This window comes from Ciconia boyciana, chromosome 11 (genome assembly GCF_034638445.1).
Source record: "Ciconia boyciana chromosome 11, ASM3463844v1, whole genome shotgun sequence".
In the NCBI taxonomy this organism is placed as follows: Eukaryota; Metazoa; Chordata; class Aves; order Ciconiiformes; family Ciconiidae; genus Ciconia; species Ciconia boyciana.
In genome coordinates, this window is record NC_132944.1 from 2,263,532 (window position 1) to 2,285,216 (window position 21,685).

The 21,685-nt window shown below is 36.4% G+C and overlaps 1 protein-coding gene across 5 annotated transcripts in view; it reads right to left on the minus strand.

Moving 5' to 3' along the window:
• Nucleotides 1-3,411: 3,411 nt before the first annotated feature.
• PPARG (peroxisome proliferator activated receptor gamma) overlaps nt 3,412-21,685 on the minus strand; it is a 63,448-nt gene continuing 45,174 nt past the window's right edge. For 4 of the 5 annotated variants that reach the window (XM_072876285.1, XM_072876284.1, XM_072876281.1 and 1 more), the window contains 3 exons: nt 18,406-18,605; nt 13,733-14,183; nt 3,412-6,305 (listed from right to left, as the gene is read on the minus strand). In XM_072876285.1, coding sequence (XP_072732386.1) covers nt 6,058-6,305; nt 13,733-14,183; nt 18,406-18,605 — 899 coding nt within the window. In that variant the 3' untranslated portion in view covers nt 3,412-6,057. The remainder of the gene's footprint in view (nt 6,306-13,732; nt 14,184-18,405; nt 18,606-21,685) is intronic. The other variant, XM_072876280.1, reaches the window with a different exon arrangement.

Here is a 21,685-nt window from a genome sequence, read left to right on the forward strand (position 1 = left end):
GTGAGAACCAATGGTGCTGCGTCTTTCTCCTTCCCTCCCCTGCCTCTAGAGAGTACCGTTTTCCCTTGTTGTTTTCACTGAACTAAAAAAACCTTGTTGGGTAACAGCATATAATATAATGAGCAATGGATATTCCTCTTGGCCAATGCTGTTATGAAAATGCTGCCCATTTCCAGCACAATAAGGAAGCTTAATAATTAAAAAGAAAGTCCTTAAACAGTATGTGTCTCAATAGAAGGGCTATTTTCATTTGCAGCCAAAGCTCTTTTTCTGCTTTACCATGCATGCCCTTTTCTAAAGCAGCGCAGAAAGTTATATTCAGTTAGCAAAATCGTAATTAGAAACTTGTCCCATTTGAGAGTTGAGAATGATTTTAGCCGTTTGCAAAAGTCTATTGAAGTAAATGAATTTCACATTTAAAAGAAGTCCCGAAGAATTTAACCCTGAAGATCTAAGAGTTACTGCCTTGAGTAAGGCTTGCCCAGAGAATTCCCACTATGTGATCTAGATAAGCTATGGTGTAGAGACTATATTCTTGCAATAATTTAGCACAGGATTTGATACATCAAACAATACAGACCTGTGTCATGAAAGAGACTGTGAATTGCACTAACCGCTGCTATTTTGGGAGTATTTGGGAGTATATTGGGAGTATAGATGCTCTTTACTGGCTTCGTTACACTAAAACTTCTTGCAAACACGGAGTCTTATAAGGCAGTTGGCTGTTGCAAAGGGTAAATGTAAAAACCTCTAAGAGGCAGCCTAAGCAATCGGGCTGGGTACTCAGCTGAGCGTTGTTTCTTGTCTGTGGATCCTGAATAGGACAGCATGAAGTTCGCTTACTGTCCCTCCCTTTGTCTGCCTTGTCTCGGTGTGTAAGTTAGTGGAACAGTGCTGGTGTCTATAAGGCCAAGTATAGCGGGGCTCTCTAATCTTGTTTAGGAACTTTAGGTGCCTTGCATACAAGTAAGTACGATTAGGATACGTTTCCAGGATTACGTACTGTGCATGTTGGGGAGAAGAGTTGATATCTTCACAAGTGCGCAGCTTTTATACAGAACGTGAAGGTCCAGAGACTAGGGTACCATAAACAGGGGTACTCTGCATAGTCCTTGACACAGCGGATGTATTTGCCAGTCTGCTGAACGAGCAGACGTAGTGAAACTACGCTATCTCCATACCCTGAGTTGCGGTTGCTCACACCCATCTCCACCTTAACACTGTGACTTGAGGAAATGTCTGTCAAACAGCAGCTCACGCACCAAGCAGAAATCCAGCTGAATTTACATGTCTTGGAAGTAGGGGTGCGGCAAAAGAGGACTGATGAAATGGAGGGCCAGGTGGCAACGCAGGTTGACAAGAAGCAAAAATACTTATATCTAAATATTCTTTTTACACTGGACAATGAGTGGTATGTATTTTGAGGCAACTCCCAGGATATATGAGCAAAAAGGTAACAAGTAGCAGTTATTTTGTACTGTCTGGAGTTATCCATGCACAGATTCCTAGTAATGCTTTCTGGTTAGGAGCTATACTATAAATGAATGTTATGTACGTCCTTGCTTATGTGCACACACACATATATAATATTGTAATGCACCTGAAGTTTTGGAATCTTTTCCTTACTTCCTTCGTTGTTGGGTCAGTCATTGCCCACTGATTGTTTTCTTAAAGCCAGCGAGCAATATTTAAGATGTGCTGCTTCGCCGCTCTAATTTCGTATCTATACCCTGCATATCAAAATGAAAAATCAGGAATTCAGAAATTGTTTTTCCTACAATTATCAATGTTTTCAGGGCTAGTTAGTGCTGATAAGTCTGAAAGTATATTGCTGTATTCATATAGCTGGAGACACACCTATGCAGCTGGTTTTTAATCACCGTAGGCAAGGCAGTTGGAATGGGATTTAAGATGAGACACGTAATTTTTTCCAATGCTTGAATGAAAACCTGAAACGTTTGACAGGTGTATAGTTGAGCTGCTGATCCAGGAGGCTAGTTTGTTCGGGTTTTTTTCTGCCCTCGTTTTTGTTTTCCTCCTCCTATAAATCTCTAGCTGCAGCTTTGTATTGCTTATGTTTACAAAGTTGATGTTACATCTGTTTAAGGGAGAGATATTGCCTCTTATTTAAAAGGAAAATGCCCCATTTAAATGTACTCAACTTCAAGACAGAGCTTACGATTGCAAATCAAATATTAAATCCCGATCCCCCAGGGCTTAACTGTACCAGTGGTGAGTGCAAAGCCAGAGTGTGCACGCTGAAGTAAGAGGGCAGGGCAGGGCAGGCCGGTGGCACTTCTAAAGCTCTGTAGCACAAGTTGGGACAACAATTATCAGGAAGTCCCATTTTCTAGGCTTCGGTATTTTAGACTACTGAAGGGCTGGCTATGTTAGGAAAAGATTATGTTAGGAACACACAACTCAACTGCTTCCTTTCATGCAGTGCTGAAAGGCAGTTGGTTGCCTGCACTATAGGATAAACAGTTTTTCATCGCTGTTGTGGAAACAGGGATTAAAATGGTCTCAGCGGCCTTTGCTATAATAATGGTGACGCTGGCAATATTTTTCTCTGATCTAAATTTTCATTTTAGGCCTCTCACAGCAATCTTTGCTATAGAAACGGTCACCAATGAACGTTGTCTGAAGAAGGTAATTTTTCCTGTTAAACGGAGACCTCTGAGCTTCTACAAGAAGCGTTTTGATGACTAGTTGGTGCTTGACATGGTGAGGGACATAGGCAGATAGCTGATCCCACTCAGCACATCATCTCTGAAGATGTTACGATGTAGCGAACAGATGACTAAGGAAGGACGGTAAAACACAAGCAAAATGAAGTTCTTCAAAGGAAGGCATATACCAGCTGACTGTTTCTATTTTTGAGTTGTTAAATGTTTTTAGTAGCACTGAAGATCAAAACCCAAATTGTTCATTTATGGCATAGCCCATTCTAACCAAAACTCTAGAGAGTCCGAAAATATTACGACCTACTTATAAGCTCCCATTAGCAAGGTTTTCTTGTTTTTAATAAATAAAGTCCCATAGAAACAGAAAGTATTTACAATTAGATCAAAATTCTGAATATGATTCACAAGAGAAAATGCTATTTTTTGAGAAAATGTTTTCATATCCTCATAGCAGTCATTTGTTCTAAATTAGTACATAGCAATTGTCCATTAAATGAACATTTTTCCCTTAAGACCTATTCTTGTAGAAAAGTATTTTAGGCAAAACTTCCTAACCATGATGTAACTGTTTAGAATCAGAACATTTCTGTGATTAGTAATTCACATAAAAATTAACATTTTCCATGGCTTGAGGAAAACATGATGAATAACTATCAAAATGTAAGAGAAGACAGGATGTAGGGAGAACAATATATTTTATTAGAGCAGCTGATACAGTTGAAAGAAAAGTGTAGGCTTTTGGGCATTCAGTCCCTTCATCCTAATAAAGGATAACACCTGTTCCCGCAAAACTGTCTTCTCTTTTTTCCTTAGACCATCACGACTACCATTATGCTACCACTCTCAAAATATGTGGATGGTATATGTCTGTATTGGACTGAATGGCTTAAACACCGTCACTGCTAAACTGCTACTTTCAAAAATATTACCACTTGCAATAAAGTAGAATTAAGCTCCTTGAGTTAATGTGCTTCTTGGTTACACAGAAGTTTTTCCTGTAACAAAGTCATGAACTTAATTTCATTGTCAGTGCATCTCTTCCACTGTCCTTTTCAAATAATGTTTAATATTACTTACGTAAGAACATGCCCTAGAATTCTTTATTTAAAACCACTTTTGAACTCTCATTTCTAGTGAAGGCAATGTAAAATTGGATTGTATAAGAAATGCAGGCTCAGAGTAATAGTTTTTGCTGTGTGTTACTATTATAGGAATTCAGTGTTGGAGCTGTGGTCCGTCTCAGTGCCAGTTCATCTTTGCTATGTCCTCCTACAGGAGGGGAACAACTCCGCAATTAAATAGAGGTTCTCCCACTAAGTGATAGATGGCAACAGTTCAGATGGCTAGTGTCCAGTGGAAAACAACTTAAAAGAAGGAGAGAGAACATTTTCTTTTGAACTGTAACACCCACAAACTAGTGTGTGTGCAATTCCTGTCAGAACCCGATGCTCAGCTAGCACAATGTGCCTATCTTGAAACGTGCGGGAAACAGGCAATCTGGAGCATTAACGTCCAATACTCCGTTTGCTTTAGGGCAGCCATTTCTAAGTTACCTGAAATGATCTCGTTGCGAACTTAGTGAAGATGAGAGCTGCTCACTTTAGCCTCATACTGACTTCATCTCAGTGCAATTTCATCTGTGGGTTTTAAACCTTGCGTCTCAGTGATCCAATTCTCCAAACTTCCTGGTGGGCATAATGCTTACTACTGACCATAGGCCCAGAGGTTATCGGAAATCAGTAGTGGGAAACATTTCCGGGTGTAGAAGGCATGAGCTTAAGGATTTATTTTAATATTTGCCTCTGTCAGCCTCTTTATTGCATAATTTGCACCAGCTTAGATTTTCAGGGGAGTAAGGCCAATTTATACTCCCTGAAAATCCAGTCTGCTCGCATATACACTTACATTACCTCGTGCTCCACTGAACTTGTCTCACTAAGTTTAAGGCACACTTTTTCCTGTATAAATAAAATGTGGACGTGGTGAGGAAACTAAGGATATTCAACTGAGGACCGCTCCTTACTTCACTATATATGTTACAATTAGTGGCTTTTTTTCCGACATTCCCTCTTCGGGTCCACCAGTGTGGATCACGCCTGCTTGACTGTGTCGGGGTCACATTCGGATACAGGAAACGTGGGCAGGCTAAATGTGAATCTAAGGGAATCTCACATCAGTACCGAGAATACCAAAAGAAGCTAGTGTAAGTAAATTTACCTTCTGTTACATTTATTCAGTCTCTTATGCTTTGCTCCCGGTGGAAATCTCAGGTGACATTATAGGGCAACATATATAAGAAAATTAACAATCTTAACAGCAGTGAACATCTCAAAGCAGTCTTGTTCCCAGAGATAAACAATGATAGCTCAAGCCAGACTAGCATAGTAGGGTTTCCATTACAGGTTTATGGTTTAAAGAATGAATTCAAACCTTGCTTTGTTTAGGAAGATTCACGCTATTCCCATTTTCCATGACATTTTTGACTGACTACGTTGTTCAATGATAGTTCATCAAATAATTTGGGAAGGTCTCAGGCCAAGAGGTTTGTACAAACCTATTCCAGCTACAGAGTCAGCAGAGTGACCGAACGCTGCACTGGCACTAGCTGCTGCGGCATGTGCCTTGGAGGCCGTGGGGGCAGCGGCACGGCCCCTCCACGCAAGCTGCTGCTCCACCTGCCCGGGACTTGCATGAGCAGAGTAATTGAAAAGACTGTGCTTCCTAAGAGTGATGAGCAGTGCATATTCCCTACTTGCTTAATTCTTGAAATGGCATCTGGTTTTTGGGTTTGCCCACAAACGATGGGCCCAATTCTTGGTTACACTAAGACCTCTTTACAGAGCTCTATCAGTGTAAAATTATATTACGGTAGGCACAAATATTGTCAGACCCGACATTTCTAACTTTTGCCTTTTAAGCTGTCATAGGAAGTTACACTGATCTGTGATTCAATTTTATTGTTATTTTGCTGCTGCCTTGGGAGCACAAAATCAAACATAATACTTAAAACGTTTCCCTAGAAATGTTTAAGGAGAAAGATTTTTATTTTTAAGTTGAAAATTTAACTGCATGCTTAACCAACTTCAGTGAAGCATCAATCATACTGGACAAGCAATTTTAAGAAATAAGAGTTTAAAAAATTAATTCTGAAAATACTGCCAACAATTTAATGATATAGATATTTTTAATATTAAAAGTAAATTGTAAATGTGTCTTTATAAACAATATGCATAAAATAGATCTACTATACTAAGCTCTCTCTTTTTAAATGCTGTTTCACAGTAATTTCTTAGGTATGCAAAGTTTTCCCTCAAAGAAATAGTGCAATCTGAAGAACATACATTATGTCAGCGGATTAGAACTACTATGGTCATTAATATAAGTCTTTATAGATTTCTTGTAGGAGTGGATGAAGACTCATATCTGTCTCCGTTTTCTTTATTATTTGCAACAGCTGCACATGTTCCGTTACAATCTGTCTGAGGTCCGTCATTTTCTGAAGCAACTTTGCAAACAGCTGTGATGATTCTGGATGATTCAGCTTCAGCTGGAGCTCCAAAGCTTGCAACAGATTGTCTTGTATATCTTCAATGGGTTTCACATTTAACAAACCTGGGCGATCTAGGAAAAAAAAAAAGGGAGTTGTAACTTTATGAAGAATACGGAAACATCGATCTCATGTGTTAATTCCTTAAAGATTTCTTAGTATAGTAACCATTTACATATGGGACTTCCTGAGAACTGTTTGACAATTTCTTAGTGTATTTATTTGTAAGATTTTACCAGAATTTGCTCAAAGAAGTTTTAGAACTAGTCTTAGAAACAGTGCAAGCATTTGTGTGGTGCAGATACAGAGACAGGTTTATAGAATACTACAATGCATTTTCCACAGTACAGTGGGAGTGTTTATGGAAAGGAAGAGTGAGATATAGCTGGGGGATAAACAGTCTGTATCAGGTGATGCACTTGTGGAAAATCAACATAGACTCAGATGGATTTGCAAGTAGTTGCTACCATTAAAAATGTTTCCTGCTAAGGTGGATGCTAACCTATCAAAATAAAAAAAGGCATAAATTCAACTTCTGCAGTCATACTAACCTGGGAGATTTAAAAGTTACAGGTTCAGTTCTTCTCCACACCCAAGCTCCAGTTGCTATTAAGAAGTCTCCCGATAGCTTTTAGCATCAGCCCATCCGCTTAGCCACAGATGCTTATGGCAGGGGCTGACTGGTAGATGTGGCTTGTACAGAAAACGCCTTTTCTGGGCTCAAGCCAACAGAGAGTTCGCCTCATATGGAGGAATCTGGGATGGATGTTTACAACCAAGTCAGCTACTTGCACTACCACAGCTGCGAGAGTCCAGGATTATCTTTGGCAAGAAGCAAAATCTTTCTTTTTTAACCATTATTATCTTTCATAATTATAGCTGTTCTGTTATGTCTGTCCCCAAATACCTTCTTAAGTGGTTTCAATTATTATTTAATACAATTTGTAATATTTGTTTTCTGACTTGAGGTAATAAATTATTTGATTCTATGGCCATGAAAGTTAATAAAGTTGCTTAACATTATTAAATCCTCACATATTACAATACCACCAGTAATTTGTTACTGCTAAACTACTTTATACAGGGTAATGCATCCCGATTATCAGCATACTCCATGAAAAATAACAGAGTCAATAATTTAAATAACGTTTGCTGTGTAGCTATGAAATTAATTTCATACGTTGATCAATAAAAAACAATGCCTATAGCTAGCCTTAAATTACTTCCTTAAGGCAGTATTTCCATCTCAGAAAGGACAAGAGGTTGAGCTATATTAAAAATTTTAAAAATAGGCTGTTATTTCCTATGATCTTAGTAACCTTTTTGTGCATCCAGTTCTACTAACTCAGCTTGGCTTGTGCTGTATGCTAGAAAAAAGGCTGAGAGAAAGCAAAGCTCTTTATAAATACATTGGGGTTTTACTTCACGGAGAAAAAATTGCAGTGTAAACTAAAAGGCAAAGCCGGCACGAAACAAATGAGTACGCACAAGCCATGAATACGTGTAGGTCACTGATTAGGAAAGGAAAGTTAACTCTCAAAGAGGTGAGGTGTGGGGATAGTTTTTCAGAAATAGGAATAACGGCAAGTTTGAATATGGAGCTTGATATTTGTTTGACGGTGGTTTTCTGAAGTGACTGCTTTCAGTTGTAGGTGACTGGACTCAGTGACCCATTTGGCCCTGCTTTCCGTTTGGTATTTCATGCTAATAAGCTGTGCTTGTCTCACAGAGATTACTTACTTCCACCATTCAACTGATAATATAAAATGTGGTTCAGAAAGTCTGTAAGTAAATATCTGCAAGCAGAAAATTGTCTCCAGACAAATGGCTCCTTTTCATTAATTTCCTTTGGCAATATTATCAAGTCATTTTTTAAAGATACTTAGAGAATTTTTGATAAATTGTAGATATTTATTTTTAGATTATCTAAATGCATTGCATGTGCTGCAAAATCTAGTTTCCTTTATATCTTTCAGAAACTTCCCAACTTTCAGTAGTTCAAAGCTGTTAATAATTTTAGCTTTGGGTTGCGATAGCTTTAAATTTTACTTCTGTGTTGCAGATGAACTCTGAACTAGCTGGGTATGACTCAGTGTACAGTGATATAAAAAATCAAGAAGCACAAAGACTGTGGCCTCGATTTCCTCTGAGATTAATCTCCATTTGCCCCCTGCTTCTTTTATGGTGGGAATTTTTAGGGTGTGAGCTTTTCGGAAGTGAAACCCAATTCAAACGTGCTCCCCAACCAACTTTAGAGTCCAGGAGGCAAACCCAGGAGATCAGTACTGGGACTGGACCTTCCAAGGAGCCCCCCGAATTTGGGTGCCCGAGGTCAGCTGAAGTTCAGTGAGACTTAAGCACCTAAAATCCTTAAGCTCCTTTGAAAAACCCAGTCTGATGGTTTTATAATGACCCAGTGGAACTAGAGTCAGAAAAGATGACTATGACAAAAGCCTAGGAGATCATCAGATGTTATTTTTAAATAAGCCAATTCAAGAGAAAAGAAAATTCCCATTGAAGGCAAGAGAGATTTTTCATGAATGAGAACTTCAGGATATGGACATTATTTTTTGGGTGTTGACAGTTTGCTATACTTTCTCAGTAAAAATTTCTTACAGAGGAAAATGCTGTTTCTGTTCCAAGAAACATATCTAAATCAGAAAAAAAAAGGAAATAGGAGGCAAAAGCTTTAACATACAGGTATTGTGGTATATTTCAAGTTGTTAAGATGCTCTTAAAGATATATGCTCCTAACTCATTGGGTTACTATAGCAAAAGGTGTATTTTGTGCAGTAAGGAGCTCCAGATGGATGTGGCTTGTAGAAAAAAATACAAAGGAAACGATTAACAGTAAGCCTTCAGAAAAATTTGGATAGAAAATAGGAAGAAACAGAAATGGGAGTAAACTAGATGTGATACCATGGTGGAGGCCTTCGAAGAGGATAAGTAAGACAGAATAGTGTCTGAAAGCTCACAGAGAAAACTGCAAAGGGAACTGATAAGGGAAGTAAAAGACAAAAACAAATGAGTTGTAGCAGGACATTCTTATGATACACTGAAATTAGGTTACAGAAGGCCAAAGGAAAGAGAGTTGAAATGATTAAGGTGAGAGAGAACTAAAAGTGAATTGGACACTGCTTTTAAACCTCTCTGATACAGAAGATTGTTTATTGAAGTTTAGATTTTTTTGTTATGTGCTGTTTGCGACCTGCCTTTTATCCAGTCAGACTATGCCAAGGAAGTGCCACATTTCTCTTTTTATTGTTATTTTTCTTTGTTCAGTTTTTGTTTAGGTTTTCATTCATTGTCATGCAGCTGTTTCATTTGGTTTGAAAATTCTGCAGGAAGCTGTTCTAAGTAAGAAAAAGTTCACAGTGATTGGGAAAGGCGCCTTAGTTTTGAGTGTCAACAGTATGACTTTGTGTAAATGGATGTTCTATACTATCTCAGGGAAAAAGATTTTGTTTGTTTATTTACTTACAGATTTGGATGCTTCTTTCCTGTTCCTAACAATAATCACAATTTTTTTCTGTTCCTCACATATGAAATTGCCATCTGCATGCCTTTACTCATACCTTTCTATTTTAATATCTTTGATTAGGTGCATTTTGCATTTAAATACACATTCTAAAATCTTAATGTGATAAAACAGGCAAAGATATGGCTGACTGAACAACTATGCTACTTCTTTTGCTGAGGCAGATATGACTCAGCAGTTTGAGGTTTTTATTCTGAGACTGTCACATGTATTGTAGCCACCAGGATTTTGGTTCAAAGCCCACAGTGATTATCTGCAGTTCTTGGTCTGATTAGGAAGCATTTCTTTGTTGTAACAGGTTTGCTAGAGCAGGATTTCTGTAGCAGTCAAATATGAACTATTTCTTCGTACTATTCAGTGATAAAGCTTCAAATTTTGCTGATCTCAGAGCGTAGCAAAATTATTGAAGATAGTGTTTAAACAAGCAGCAGTGATTCACGGCTCAAAATTTACTGTAAAGAACACACTCAGAAAACAGAAAAAGTGAATGTAACAACATTTCTGAATTCAAATACTAGTTTGGCTGCATGTTGACTAACAGAGTCTGGGTCTCTACAGGTACACCCTGCTACAATTCCCAAACACCACTATAGCCTAAACACCGCAGAAGATAATATACAAAAGTTCAAGTCCATCCATGACATGTAAACATGCTACAAAATTACCTTTTGAGCTTTTTCTTTATTTGACAACAACCTGCTTGAGTGAGTTTGCTCTGTTTACAAATGTGGATTATCCAGTAAGGCTTGGACTATTATCTTTCCTGCCCAAACACAGACATCCAACCTGTTATCCTTAAACCTTCTTCTTATGATAGACTTCAGTTTCAGCTCAGGTATATATAATATTTTTAAAGATGTTTCAAGTTCTTTAACACGTATACCATGGCACTCACTACTGGCTGAGCATATGCCTCAGTGGCACAGAGGAATACAACAGGGAGGAAGAATATCTCCTTGAAAAAAGTTTTCCAAATCTCATTTTACTGAAGCATATTTTTCAAAATTACCATAAGTAAAAGATGTTGTAATGAGAGTTTGGCATTGCTGTTAACGGCATAAAGCATTTCTTCTGTAAAAACAAGGTAATGTCCTACTGCTCACACACACAGTCTCTCTGTCTCATCAGCAGTGAATTCAGAATACTCGAATTCGTTGCCATTTACAGTATTATTTTAAAGTGCAATATACCAACATTAAGAACAACTCTTCAGCTTTGTAATAATGAGTTCAGAGTAACATTTGGGATCATTGAGACAGAGTGAGGCTGTACTGAGCAGCTCAGAAAGAATAAAATGATTGTGGAAATGGGAGTACTTTCATTTTGTTGCTATTACAGTTAATTTGTCAGCTTCTTATTACAGTTATATAGGCATTTTGCCTTTTTACATATAACGCAAAAGCAACTGTTTTGATATCAAAAAGCTGAACTGTTTTGTAGGATTTGTGGCAAATTCTAAACACTTAGTTCACATTGAAAAGCTTTCTACATGTAATGTTCCAGCTGGAATTATCTTTCTCTTTTCCTTCTCTCCTGTTCTTTTTAGAGCTGCGTAAGAGATAGCACCCGTGGAGCCAGCAGCACTAACATAATTTTGCTAGGCAATGACAGATTCACTTAGACTTAGAGCGTTGCCTGGGATCTTTTTTGTTTCACAGACTGGTTTTCTTTTAAGATATTTGTGCACAGGATTTCTTGAAGTGACTTAAACATTACAGTATTCCCGCAGGTAGTAAAGTCCTTGAGATAATATGAGCTGTTTTTGAAATCCTATTTTCAATGCAATCATCTTGGTTCAATAGGCATATAGTTCTTACAGAAATTAAGTTCTGTAAGACCATAGCTCTTACGGAAACAAGAGCATCTGAGACCTCTACAGAAACAGGGTTTCAGTTCCATACCACCCAAGATATTATAGTCCCACAGAATGCATACAGTTCAATGTATATCATATCTGACTCTAAATTCCATCATAAAAGCCACTTTCTAATTGGCAGCAAAGCTTAATTGTTTTCAAAATGTAAACTCAGTTTTTACAAATAACTATCATGCTTTTTTGAAAAAAAAAAAAAATTCTGAATAAAGATAGTGAGACATTGTTATAAAGAAATTAAAGGATTTTTCTAGAAAGGACTGATTTATATTTATATGGATGTGTATATTTATATGGATTTGCTTCAGAGTTATTTAAGAACTAACTACTAAAATTCAGGTAGTTCTTTATGGATCTCTGTTTACAAATTATTTTTAAATTATTTTACAAATTATTCTTACAAATTATTCTTAAAAGACAGACGTGTTGATAAATCTGGTTCAGCATAGTCAATTTTTTTGCTGTGGCATCACAGTACCACAGTCCTGATCATTGTCCTCCTGAGATCTAAAATGTAAGATTAGTTACATCATACCTCTTTCCTCTAATGTAAACCAAACATCACTGAAGCATAGCAGACCTAGCTTTGCAGATTGCAAGTTCCCTTTTTTCAATTAGGAGTGGATTTTCAGAGGCCTGTTTCTCATCTGTCAAATTTCATTATATTAGAAAATGCAAAATATTGGCATGTTTTGTGTAGTGCCCTAATAGGCTTGTATAATTTCTCCTCCCCCATCAAAGCCAACCAAAAATATACCAGTAATGTATTTTCCCTTCCTGAATTAATTCAGAGTCCTCAGGGATCATTGTGTTCAAAGATTTGCACAAGAAAATGTCTTCTGGGAACTGTACTTGTTTGAAGTGGATTTAGTGAGTCTAATAAACCATATTGTGATACCACATTTTTACTGAATGAAACACAATGCCAGAAGTAATTGTATGTGATTTTAAATGAAGCTATACGTAACAATGCACTCTCAACAGAATGTTTGTTTTTAGAACAATAGTATGTGGTTGTTGTGTTTGATTGCTTAAACATAATGTGATAACGAAATACTCTGCATTGCTCTGTGGAGGATCTGAATTCAGAACATTCAGCACATTCCTCCCATTGATATCTGCAGTACCATTCGAAGCCAAAATACACACAAATCAGTTGGGTAAAATTTTCTTTGTGCAACATCACTAACTTGATAGTATTGGCCAAGTAAAAGACCTTCACTCTGACCTGAAATGTGTATCTGATCTCAGATTCTCAGTGGAAAGGTTTCTAAGTGAACTAAATCTGGGTAGCACTCGCTAATGCACAAAATATAATAGCTACATCACCTCAGAATCAGATAGAACATACTGACTGACTTCAAAAAAAGCTGAAAATTCAGTGTCTTTTTTTAATGAAGTGTTAGAATGCATGTAGTCTGACACCTGGGCTTTCAGAGTCATGCTTTGCTCAAAGCATAATGCATAAACATTAATACAAACAGAGCAGCTTAGGAAATCTGAACAGAGCAGACACACGATGCCTGTTTTTCTCAGGCATTAGGAGACTGTCGTTTTCCTGGGAAATGCATTCTTTTTTTCCCCCCTTTTAAAGGCAAAGAAAACGTTGCATGAATGAAAAAACAACAACAATAAAAACCCCCACCATAAAATCCTGTGAGCCAAATGCCACATATATTTTGAAATTGTTATGGATTCAAAGCTATTTGTGTACAATTAGCAAGCCACACAATCTAATTGCAGGTTTAAAAAATCCTCATGCAGAATTTTAACTTTCAGAAGCTCTTGCCAGTGAAATTCCACCCTTCCTGTTTTCAGAAAGATAGCCCTGATTTTGTTTTCTAACTAAATGAACTGCTGATTCAGCAGGCATTTCCAGCTCCATCATTAATATCAGGTCATTTACATTTTCAGTTTCTGCCTGAAACTGAAAGAAAGGCAAACAACAACAAGAAAGCTGAAAACTAATAAAAAACTGTGTAAATAAACTCACTCCCATCCTGTAGTGCTGAGCACTTTCCTGTTTGGACAGGAATTTAAAGTGTCAATTCTATTATATAAAGTATCATCTTAAATAAGACAGCACTTACCTCCACTTAGTATAATGACAGCTATAAATATTGCCAGGTCACTGTCATCTAATTCCAGTGCATTAAACTTCACAGCAAACTCAAACTTGGGCTCCATAAAGTCACAAAAAGGTTTTCTCAGGCTCTTCAGAAACTCCCGCGTCATGAATCCTTGTCCATCAGATATAAGAACTCCATCTTTATTCATCAGAGAAGCCAGGAGAGTATATATGATCTCATGGACCCCATATTTCAGGAGAGTTACTTGATCATTCAGGTCGAGATTCACAAAACCTGGAATGTTCTTGGCAAATTCTGTGATCTCCTGCACTGCCTCCACAGAGCGGAACTGACATCGCTGGAAAATGCGAATTGCTACCTCTTTGTTCTCCTCCTGCAGCGGTGACACATGCTTGCACTTGATCTGATCTTCTCCCATCATTAAAGAGTTCATGTCATAAATAACAAATGGCTAAAAAGAAAAGGAAAAGACAATTTACTTTCAAATGTCCTTTCTATGAACATTTGACTCCTGAGAAACTGAAGTAGCGTATGGAGGTATAACTCATCAGAAAACACTGAGAAATTTATGAGGAATATATCAAGGGTAGTTGACCCACAAGGGTTAAATCTTCATAAACCTATTAAAGCAAATACCCTCACAATGTTAAAATGATTTACAGAAAGGGCAAGTAGTTCCTAAGGACTTCTCACGTGTTCTGTGAATCCACATTCTAAAAATAGGACTTCGGCTGATACTTTTTTTAATAATTAGGGAAGGGGAGTAAGGAACACTATTTTAAAGTATCCATGATTTTTGCCTTTTTGGTTTTGTTTTGTTTTGTTTTAAAGAAGTTCTGTAATACCAGAATTCCAAGTTTGGAATGCTTATTAACTAAAGATTAAAATATTACTCCTTTTACCTGAATTTTACTGGCTTCTATAAAACGGAATCTAGTAAGTGTGCAGTGACATGTTTGCAATTCTGATGATATAACTTCTTTTTTGTAGAAAGACAGAGTATATTCACATTTTGATTACTTCACATACTGTCATGTCCTTTTCAAGTTCTATCCTTCTAGAAAGTGCTGCAAGTAATATCAACTTTATGGTATTTATTATCTGATAAATTTAACCTTTTGCTGTTAATTCCTTGAAAAATAACAAAGTTAGGATATATTTAAACTCAACTTGTCAATGGGAAAGGGAACACAAGTAATATGATATAAACTACAGCAGCACAATTCAGAACACAAGAATGAGTCTGACTGTGAAATAAACTCAACTGGAATAAAGCAATTTTGAAAGCAGATTAGAAAAAGTAGAGCAAGTAAAACTTTTGTTAGGATCTGGAAACAATCTGTTTCAGAAAATGCAGAAGCAGCTCCTGGTTTTAAAGACGTGGTTAAGTGAGGATTTCTTGAATTTATCTGAAGAATCTTTTCCTTAGAGGATAAATGACTAAATAGTTCCTTGCTGCACTGAACAAATATCTATTGATATTAATAGGTTTGTTAACATACTTGAGTAATTAATTAAAATATAAGGAATTATACACCAACAATTGCACTAGCGAAATGCATTTTTTAATTTAAGATACTTTATGATTACAGATTCTACTGCATTATTCATATGGGTGCTCATTCTCGTGGTTTTGTATTCACTATAAGCTGCAGAACAGATTCAAAAATAACCCAAGCCTTCCTATACGTAGCCAGTGGTCCTCTCCCACAGAATCAGCCTCTGGAAACTCCTAAAATTCTATTTCTATTTGATTAAACCAGTTTTGAAGTCTATTCAGTGCTAATTATTATGGAATTTTTAAAACTGGAAATAGCTACTTTCTTTAGAGGCTGGTGTGCCTTCTGAAGAGGATATTGCCCACAGATGTTTGTCACTGCCCACCAGCTAGAGGGTACTACTCCCGTCTCCCGTGGTTCTGCAGGTGGAGACTGGGAAAGTGCTCGGTCATCTCTTTCAGGCTAAGTTGAACACAAAGCTCCGACCTGCTATCACTAGGGAGAGAGGGAGGGATGATAGCTGACCGTTTCGTCTTTAACTGCTACAGCTGCTTGGAAAGCAGAGGTCTATCTGTGAACTGAAATAATAGTATCCGCATGAGGATTTCAGCTTTCAAAATGGTTTCGTTAAATCCATATTCTGCTGCTTACAAGACCAATGAAACTAGTGCCGTCACTTTCACGGTAACCACAGGCAAACATAGCCCCAGACCATGCAATTCAGTTAAATAGAGTGTGAGGTATGACACTATTTTTCCACTTGTACTAGGATTTCAGTGTGAAACTGAAAAAATAAACACACCACGCTGAGAAAAGCCAGGAGGATAAGGTATTTCTCAAGATGTAATGCCATTTTGGCAGCAGAAAAAACATTTTGTACCTATCTGTACATATGTATATGCATGCATATGCAAAACAGTGGAATAACAAGATTGTAGAAGGGGCTTTTAAAATGCATGTTTTAGTACTCATAGGTCATTCCTTTCTTTGCTTTCTAGAAAATCTTAAGTGGGAGCACCAAGTACAAGAAAAACTCATCTATTCTGTGCTTTAGAAAGACTACACTATGCCACCAGCCTACTGACATTAGAAGATGAAAATAAAGAAAGAGTTCAAAATAGCTAAAGAAATTTTTAATATAAAGATTCAGATGAACTTTGTGAATAGAATCTCAAGTCAAATGAGCACTGTATATCCCAGAAGAGGATGAGTCAGTCATTTTAATTTTGACACACTCACTTAGCATATCCAATAATTTTCAGTTAATGCGGATGATATAGCAATTAAAAAATAACATAAATTTAAACTATGCCCATAGTAAACAGTTTGATGTTCCAGAGCACAAAGTCCATTACAGTTCAAATAACATAAAAGTTGTAACCATTAAATACTGAGTGTCACTCTTTCAGTGTTATTTTTTTAAAAAGACTTGAAAATTTGCAGCAATGAAAAGCTGAATGCTATGTCTATTGTTTTATTGCTATATTCTAATCCGGCAAAGTTTTAAAACTTCCAATGAAGAGGTAGGATGTCATTGATGGCATACTATATATTTACTGCATGAGTATTGCATTAGTGTAACTTTCAGACGTAACCAAGTTACGTGAGCCCAGACATTTGTTAAGTACCCAGCACAGCAGAGCAGCAAACCACACGCCAATTGGTTTCTGTGACAACTTCACAGAACCTTACAGAACAAAAGTAGGATTTGTGGATGCACTTGCAACCTCAGAAACAAACTTTGCAGATTTCTAAACACACATCTGGAAAAATGGAAGATGAGAGCACTGTAGGTAACCCTGCCCAAACTTCTGTTACATTCCAGAGCATGCACAGTGGGCAGCTGCAGAAAAAAGGAGCAGGCCTCCTGGTGACATTTTTAGGATAAAGAGGAGTAAACAAGATATATAATTACACACCTCACTTCTATCCTGTTTCCAAGTGCAGGTACATAGTTATTAAGAACACACTTACAAAAACCTAAATTGCTCTATTAATTCTTTCCCAGTAACCTATGTTTCTAGTGAGGAACCCTAGTGAGGGAACTGTGGAAAGACTTGGAAAAAGCAATGACCCTCAAGTGGACTTAGTGTATCAGCTTTCTGCAGAATAAATAAACTATGCTAGTTCAAACTTTATATACTCCCTGATGAAAAGTTACTCAAATTGTAAGTGTCCACCATATCTGAAGTTTTTATGTGAGGGGTACAACCAAAATTAGGGACAGTATTTAAATTATTATTTTAACTGCCTTTAAAGAAAGAAAGCCTTAAAAACCTCCAAATTCTTTCCTGTCTTCGAAATTATTAAAGAAAATAAAATACAGTCTCTGTCGTAATCCTGACAATAAAATTTCTGCCAATCATTCGAGCAAATATATCAAATTAAGAGTTATTAGTTTTGGAAAACTGTTTTGCTCTTTAGGTATTAAAATAGTGACAAAATTTAAAACCTACCATAATTATCAGATCTTATTTATCCTCCTTCTCACTGATACAGAAGATTATTATGTATTGCCAGCGGGGTTTCCAAAGCAACCCACAAATACACGTATCTCTATTCCTTACTTTTAAAATATTGTCTTGTATGTTCTCCTAAAATTCAGATTGCACCAACAGAGGATACTGATGTGATCCAAGATAACTCAGTTAAATGCAGGAAGTCATCAGAGCATGATAAGAATAAGCATCATAGTTAAGGCTAGCGATGGTGTTGGCACTGGGAATCATTTGACACTTACGAAAAAGAATATTCCTTTGGGTACAGGTAGTACTGATAATATGCTATGATAATGTGCTATGATGTGGATGCTTGAATAGTATAGCAACCAATTCCTGACAGCTGGATAGCCACCTTAAACAGATAGTGTGGAAGATAACCTTTGATGAAGGAGAAGGAAAACGGGAAGAGTGGATCAGAGAATACAAAAAGGTTAAGATGACCTTCAAATTCTTGTACTGGTTTCAAGTATTTTATTAGGTGAACTTGGAGTTTTTTCAAATAATGTTTACTTATCCTATCTAAAAACATTTCCTGTGTTTCAGACACAGCTTGAAATATGTAACTGCCAACAGCAAAGAAAGTTTTTTGTTTTTTTTTTTAAGATGTGTTGTCAATGTGGTAAATCATTTACTCAAAAGAAAGAAAAAAAAAAACAAAACAGAGGGAACTAACTGATTTGTCTGTCGTCTTTCCTGTCAAGATCGCCCTCGCCTTGGCTTTGGTCAGAGGGAAGGACTTTATGTATGAGTCATACAAATGCTTGGCAAGTGCTCGTAGATCAGCAGATTCAGGGTTTAACTGGTCGATGTCGCTGGAAATCTCTGCCAAGAGCTTCTCCTTCTCCGCTTGTGGCATTCGCCCAAACCTGATGGCTGAAGAAGATGACAAGCAATTACTATAGCTACAGTTGCATCTAAAAAAGCATATTTGAATAGCTTTGTTCTGAGCTCTTCAAATTTTTATTAAAACAGTGCTTCGGCAAGTAAGAGAAAGATGATTTTCTCCAGTAATACAGGCAAAACAGCTGAAGTGCTTTAAAGAAATGTAAACAAACAAATCTCAAAGAGGAAATAATTTATGTGCCCAAACAGTAAGATCACAGTATCTTGCTTGGAAATGCAAAACTATTGTCAGCTCACCTGACAGAGTTGGTGAAAACCACTGATTCTACCTCCAATCTAAATAAAATGTAAAGAATCTTTAAGATATTAAAATTCTCTTGGCTTAGGGTAGGAACCACCACGCAGCCTTGTATTGTTTTGGGCAAATCACCATATGGATCTCAGATTCTTCATTTGTTTAGAAACCAAACACTCGCATGCCTTGCAGGAATAAATTCCTAAATAGTTCAACAGAATGTAGCAATTGCTATAAAATGTTACCAAAAGAATTAAGGAATGAGAAAGAAGGTTGTGCAGGGAATTAAAAAGCCAGAAAAGGCCAAGTCCTTCATGGTAACTCTATGTGCATGCAGTATTGAAAGAAGAGGAAATGGTTCTACCTAGTCATCTGACCTCATAATTGCTCAATACCAACGTAAGGCAAGCTGTAAACCTCCTACTTCTACCCCTATGTACTTCCTATCCAAGACACTATTTATTCATATAGGGACTGACTTGGAAAATATTTCAAATGAGCCATCAAGATCAAGACTGATTTATCATATGGTATTTCAACAAACAGAATCTATTTCATTTTACGAAAACAAAATGGAACAAAAGAGCATCAAAATGAAAAAACAGAAGGAAGAAATAAAGGTTTGCATTTTGGCCTTAGGAGGAAATAGAAATATTATAAATATTTTTTCAGCAGTTAATGTCTTCCCTGGATAAAGTAAAAGTGCTGTTAAGATCATACATATGAATGATTATACTAGGGACATTTATTTTGGAAACGACCAGCCCCTTTCCCTTTATGAGGATGCTTGCAGCGTGCTGATGGACAAAAATGACACTTTTTTCCCAAGAATAAATAATTGTGTCAAAAAACATATTAAAAACATTTGTCATATATTATATTTATTGTTCCGTTCCCTTATTTCATGGCTGTAGAAACAACGTTGTTTATTTTTACAACTGTACTACATTTCTCTTTCAGCAAACTTAATCTTCGGATGATGCATGCTCTATATTTCATATTTACCTGGGTATTCTTAGAGTTGTCAGAATAAAATGTCAGAATAAAAATCATGATGAAAGGACACCTAGATCAATAGGTACAAATTAACAGATTCTTATTTTTTCCCCTGGAAATGTCTGTTGCTTATAACTTTTCATACAGGCAATTTTGAATAATTGCCAGCTGATATTTGTTTTGGATCATATACTATGCCATATATATTTTTTTCTCTCTCATGGGAAACACTAGTTTTCAGGGAGACATCACTGCCAGCCCTCCTTATTTCTGAGACCGAAACATTTAAAGAAAAATTAACTTCATATTAGTTTAGATGACATACTACAACGAACAGCTCAAAGAGACTGACACCATTCTGTAAAGAAGTAACGTGAATGGATGAACATATGGTAATGCTAGTGATGTATAAAAAATTGATAGCGAACAAAAGGAGAGTTCATATTTGTACTTAGTGTAACCTAAATAAAAAGATGAAAAAATTCAGCATCACTACAAAGGAATTAGTTCAGCTACATATTCTTCCATTAACACTGTGAATCAAGACCATTTTGGTATTTTCATTTTGCAGTTAAAATGGATTATCTCACTATTAAAAATTTTTATTTGTAGTTAACACAAATCCTTTGAGGTTTTTTAAAAATACATGCATGGATGTTGATAATTTAAACCATGATACGAATATCTGCATTTTAGACATTCTTGAAGATGTAAAATGAATGAAGTGTGAAGTATTTAATGAAGTAAATACAGTGCAAACTCACTGAGAATTTTGTAGCATTTACAGATTATTTTTTGGTGATACTTAAGGACTGATTCAATAAAAAGAATCAAACTGTCATCAATATAATAAAGCTAAAATATATTATTACATAGATATTGTAAGAAGTTCTAACAGGGACAGCAAGTATAACTAAAATGTGGGGTCAAGAAGGTGTTATAATAATATAGCTAATAAAAGTATTAAATGTTAATTAAAAGTCCATGTTGAACAGTGCGGCTAGACATTTGTTAAATTCGTATTTTTGTTAAAAGCTATTATATTCTTCACTAAACCTGGTTTCAGATGTAATGTTAATTTAATATTAAATCTGTGACATTCATAGGATTATGTTTTATGATTAATTTGTCCACTTTTCAAATGTGCATTTTGCAATAACTTCATCAATAGAAAAAATCTTGTGATACTTCGATGTTTCTGATTGGGTTCTTGCCAACACATTCAAGTCCTCCTCACCATATTTTTTTGAGGAAGAATTTGCAAACTGAAGACCTAAGTGAAGTCTAGCAAGACTTCTCAGACTATTACAGTGGGCCTTTTAATCTGGAAAGAAAGCAAGGCAAATATTAGCCTCATATAAAGGACTGTTAATAAAAAAGGATATCAGAGTTGCCCAGGTCTATAAAATGTTGATCACTTCCAGGAATGTACGGAGGGCAATTTATTATGACCTGAATACTTCTTAACACATGGTAAGAAATACTTGGGGAACTCTAAGGAGCATGTCCTTTGAGAGATTTCACAATCATATCGGGAACTAGGTGTTTTGGACCAGAAAAATATTTTGTTATTATAAACCCTACATGTAAACTATGTTGATATTTTACATGGAATACCTTTATAACATTATATATACTATCTTTATAATATGTTTACAATAAATTATGCATCCCTAACAGCCTGCTGTGAATTCTCTAAGCTCATTCTGTAAGCATACTAACTCTAAGTATTATGGAAACAGAGCTTGACTGAACTTGTATGAGACATGATTCTGTTGTGGGCCTATTCTTGAGAGCTGGGGTTTGCAGAAGCAAGTTT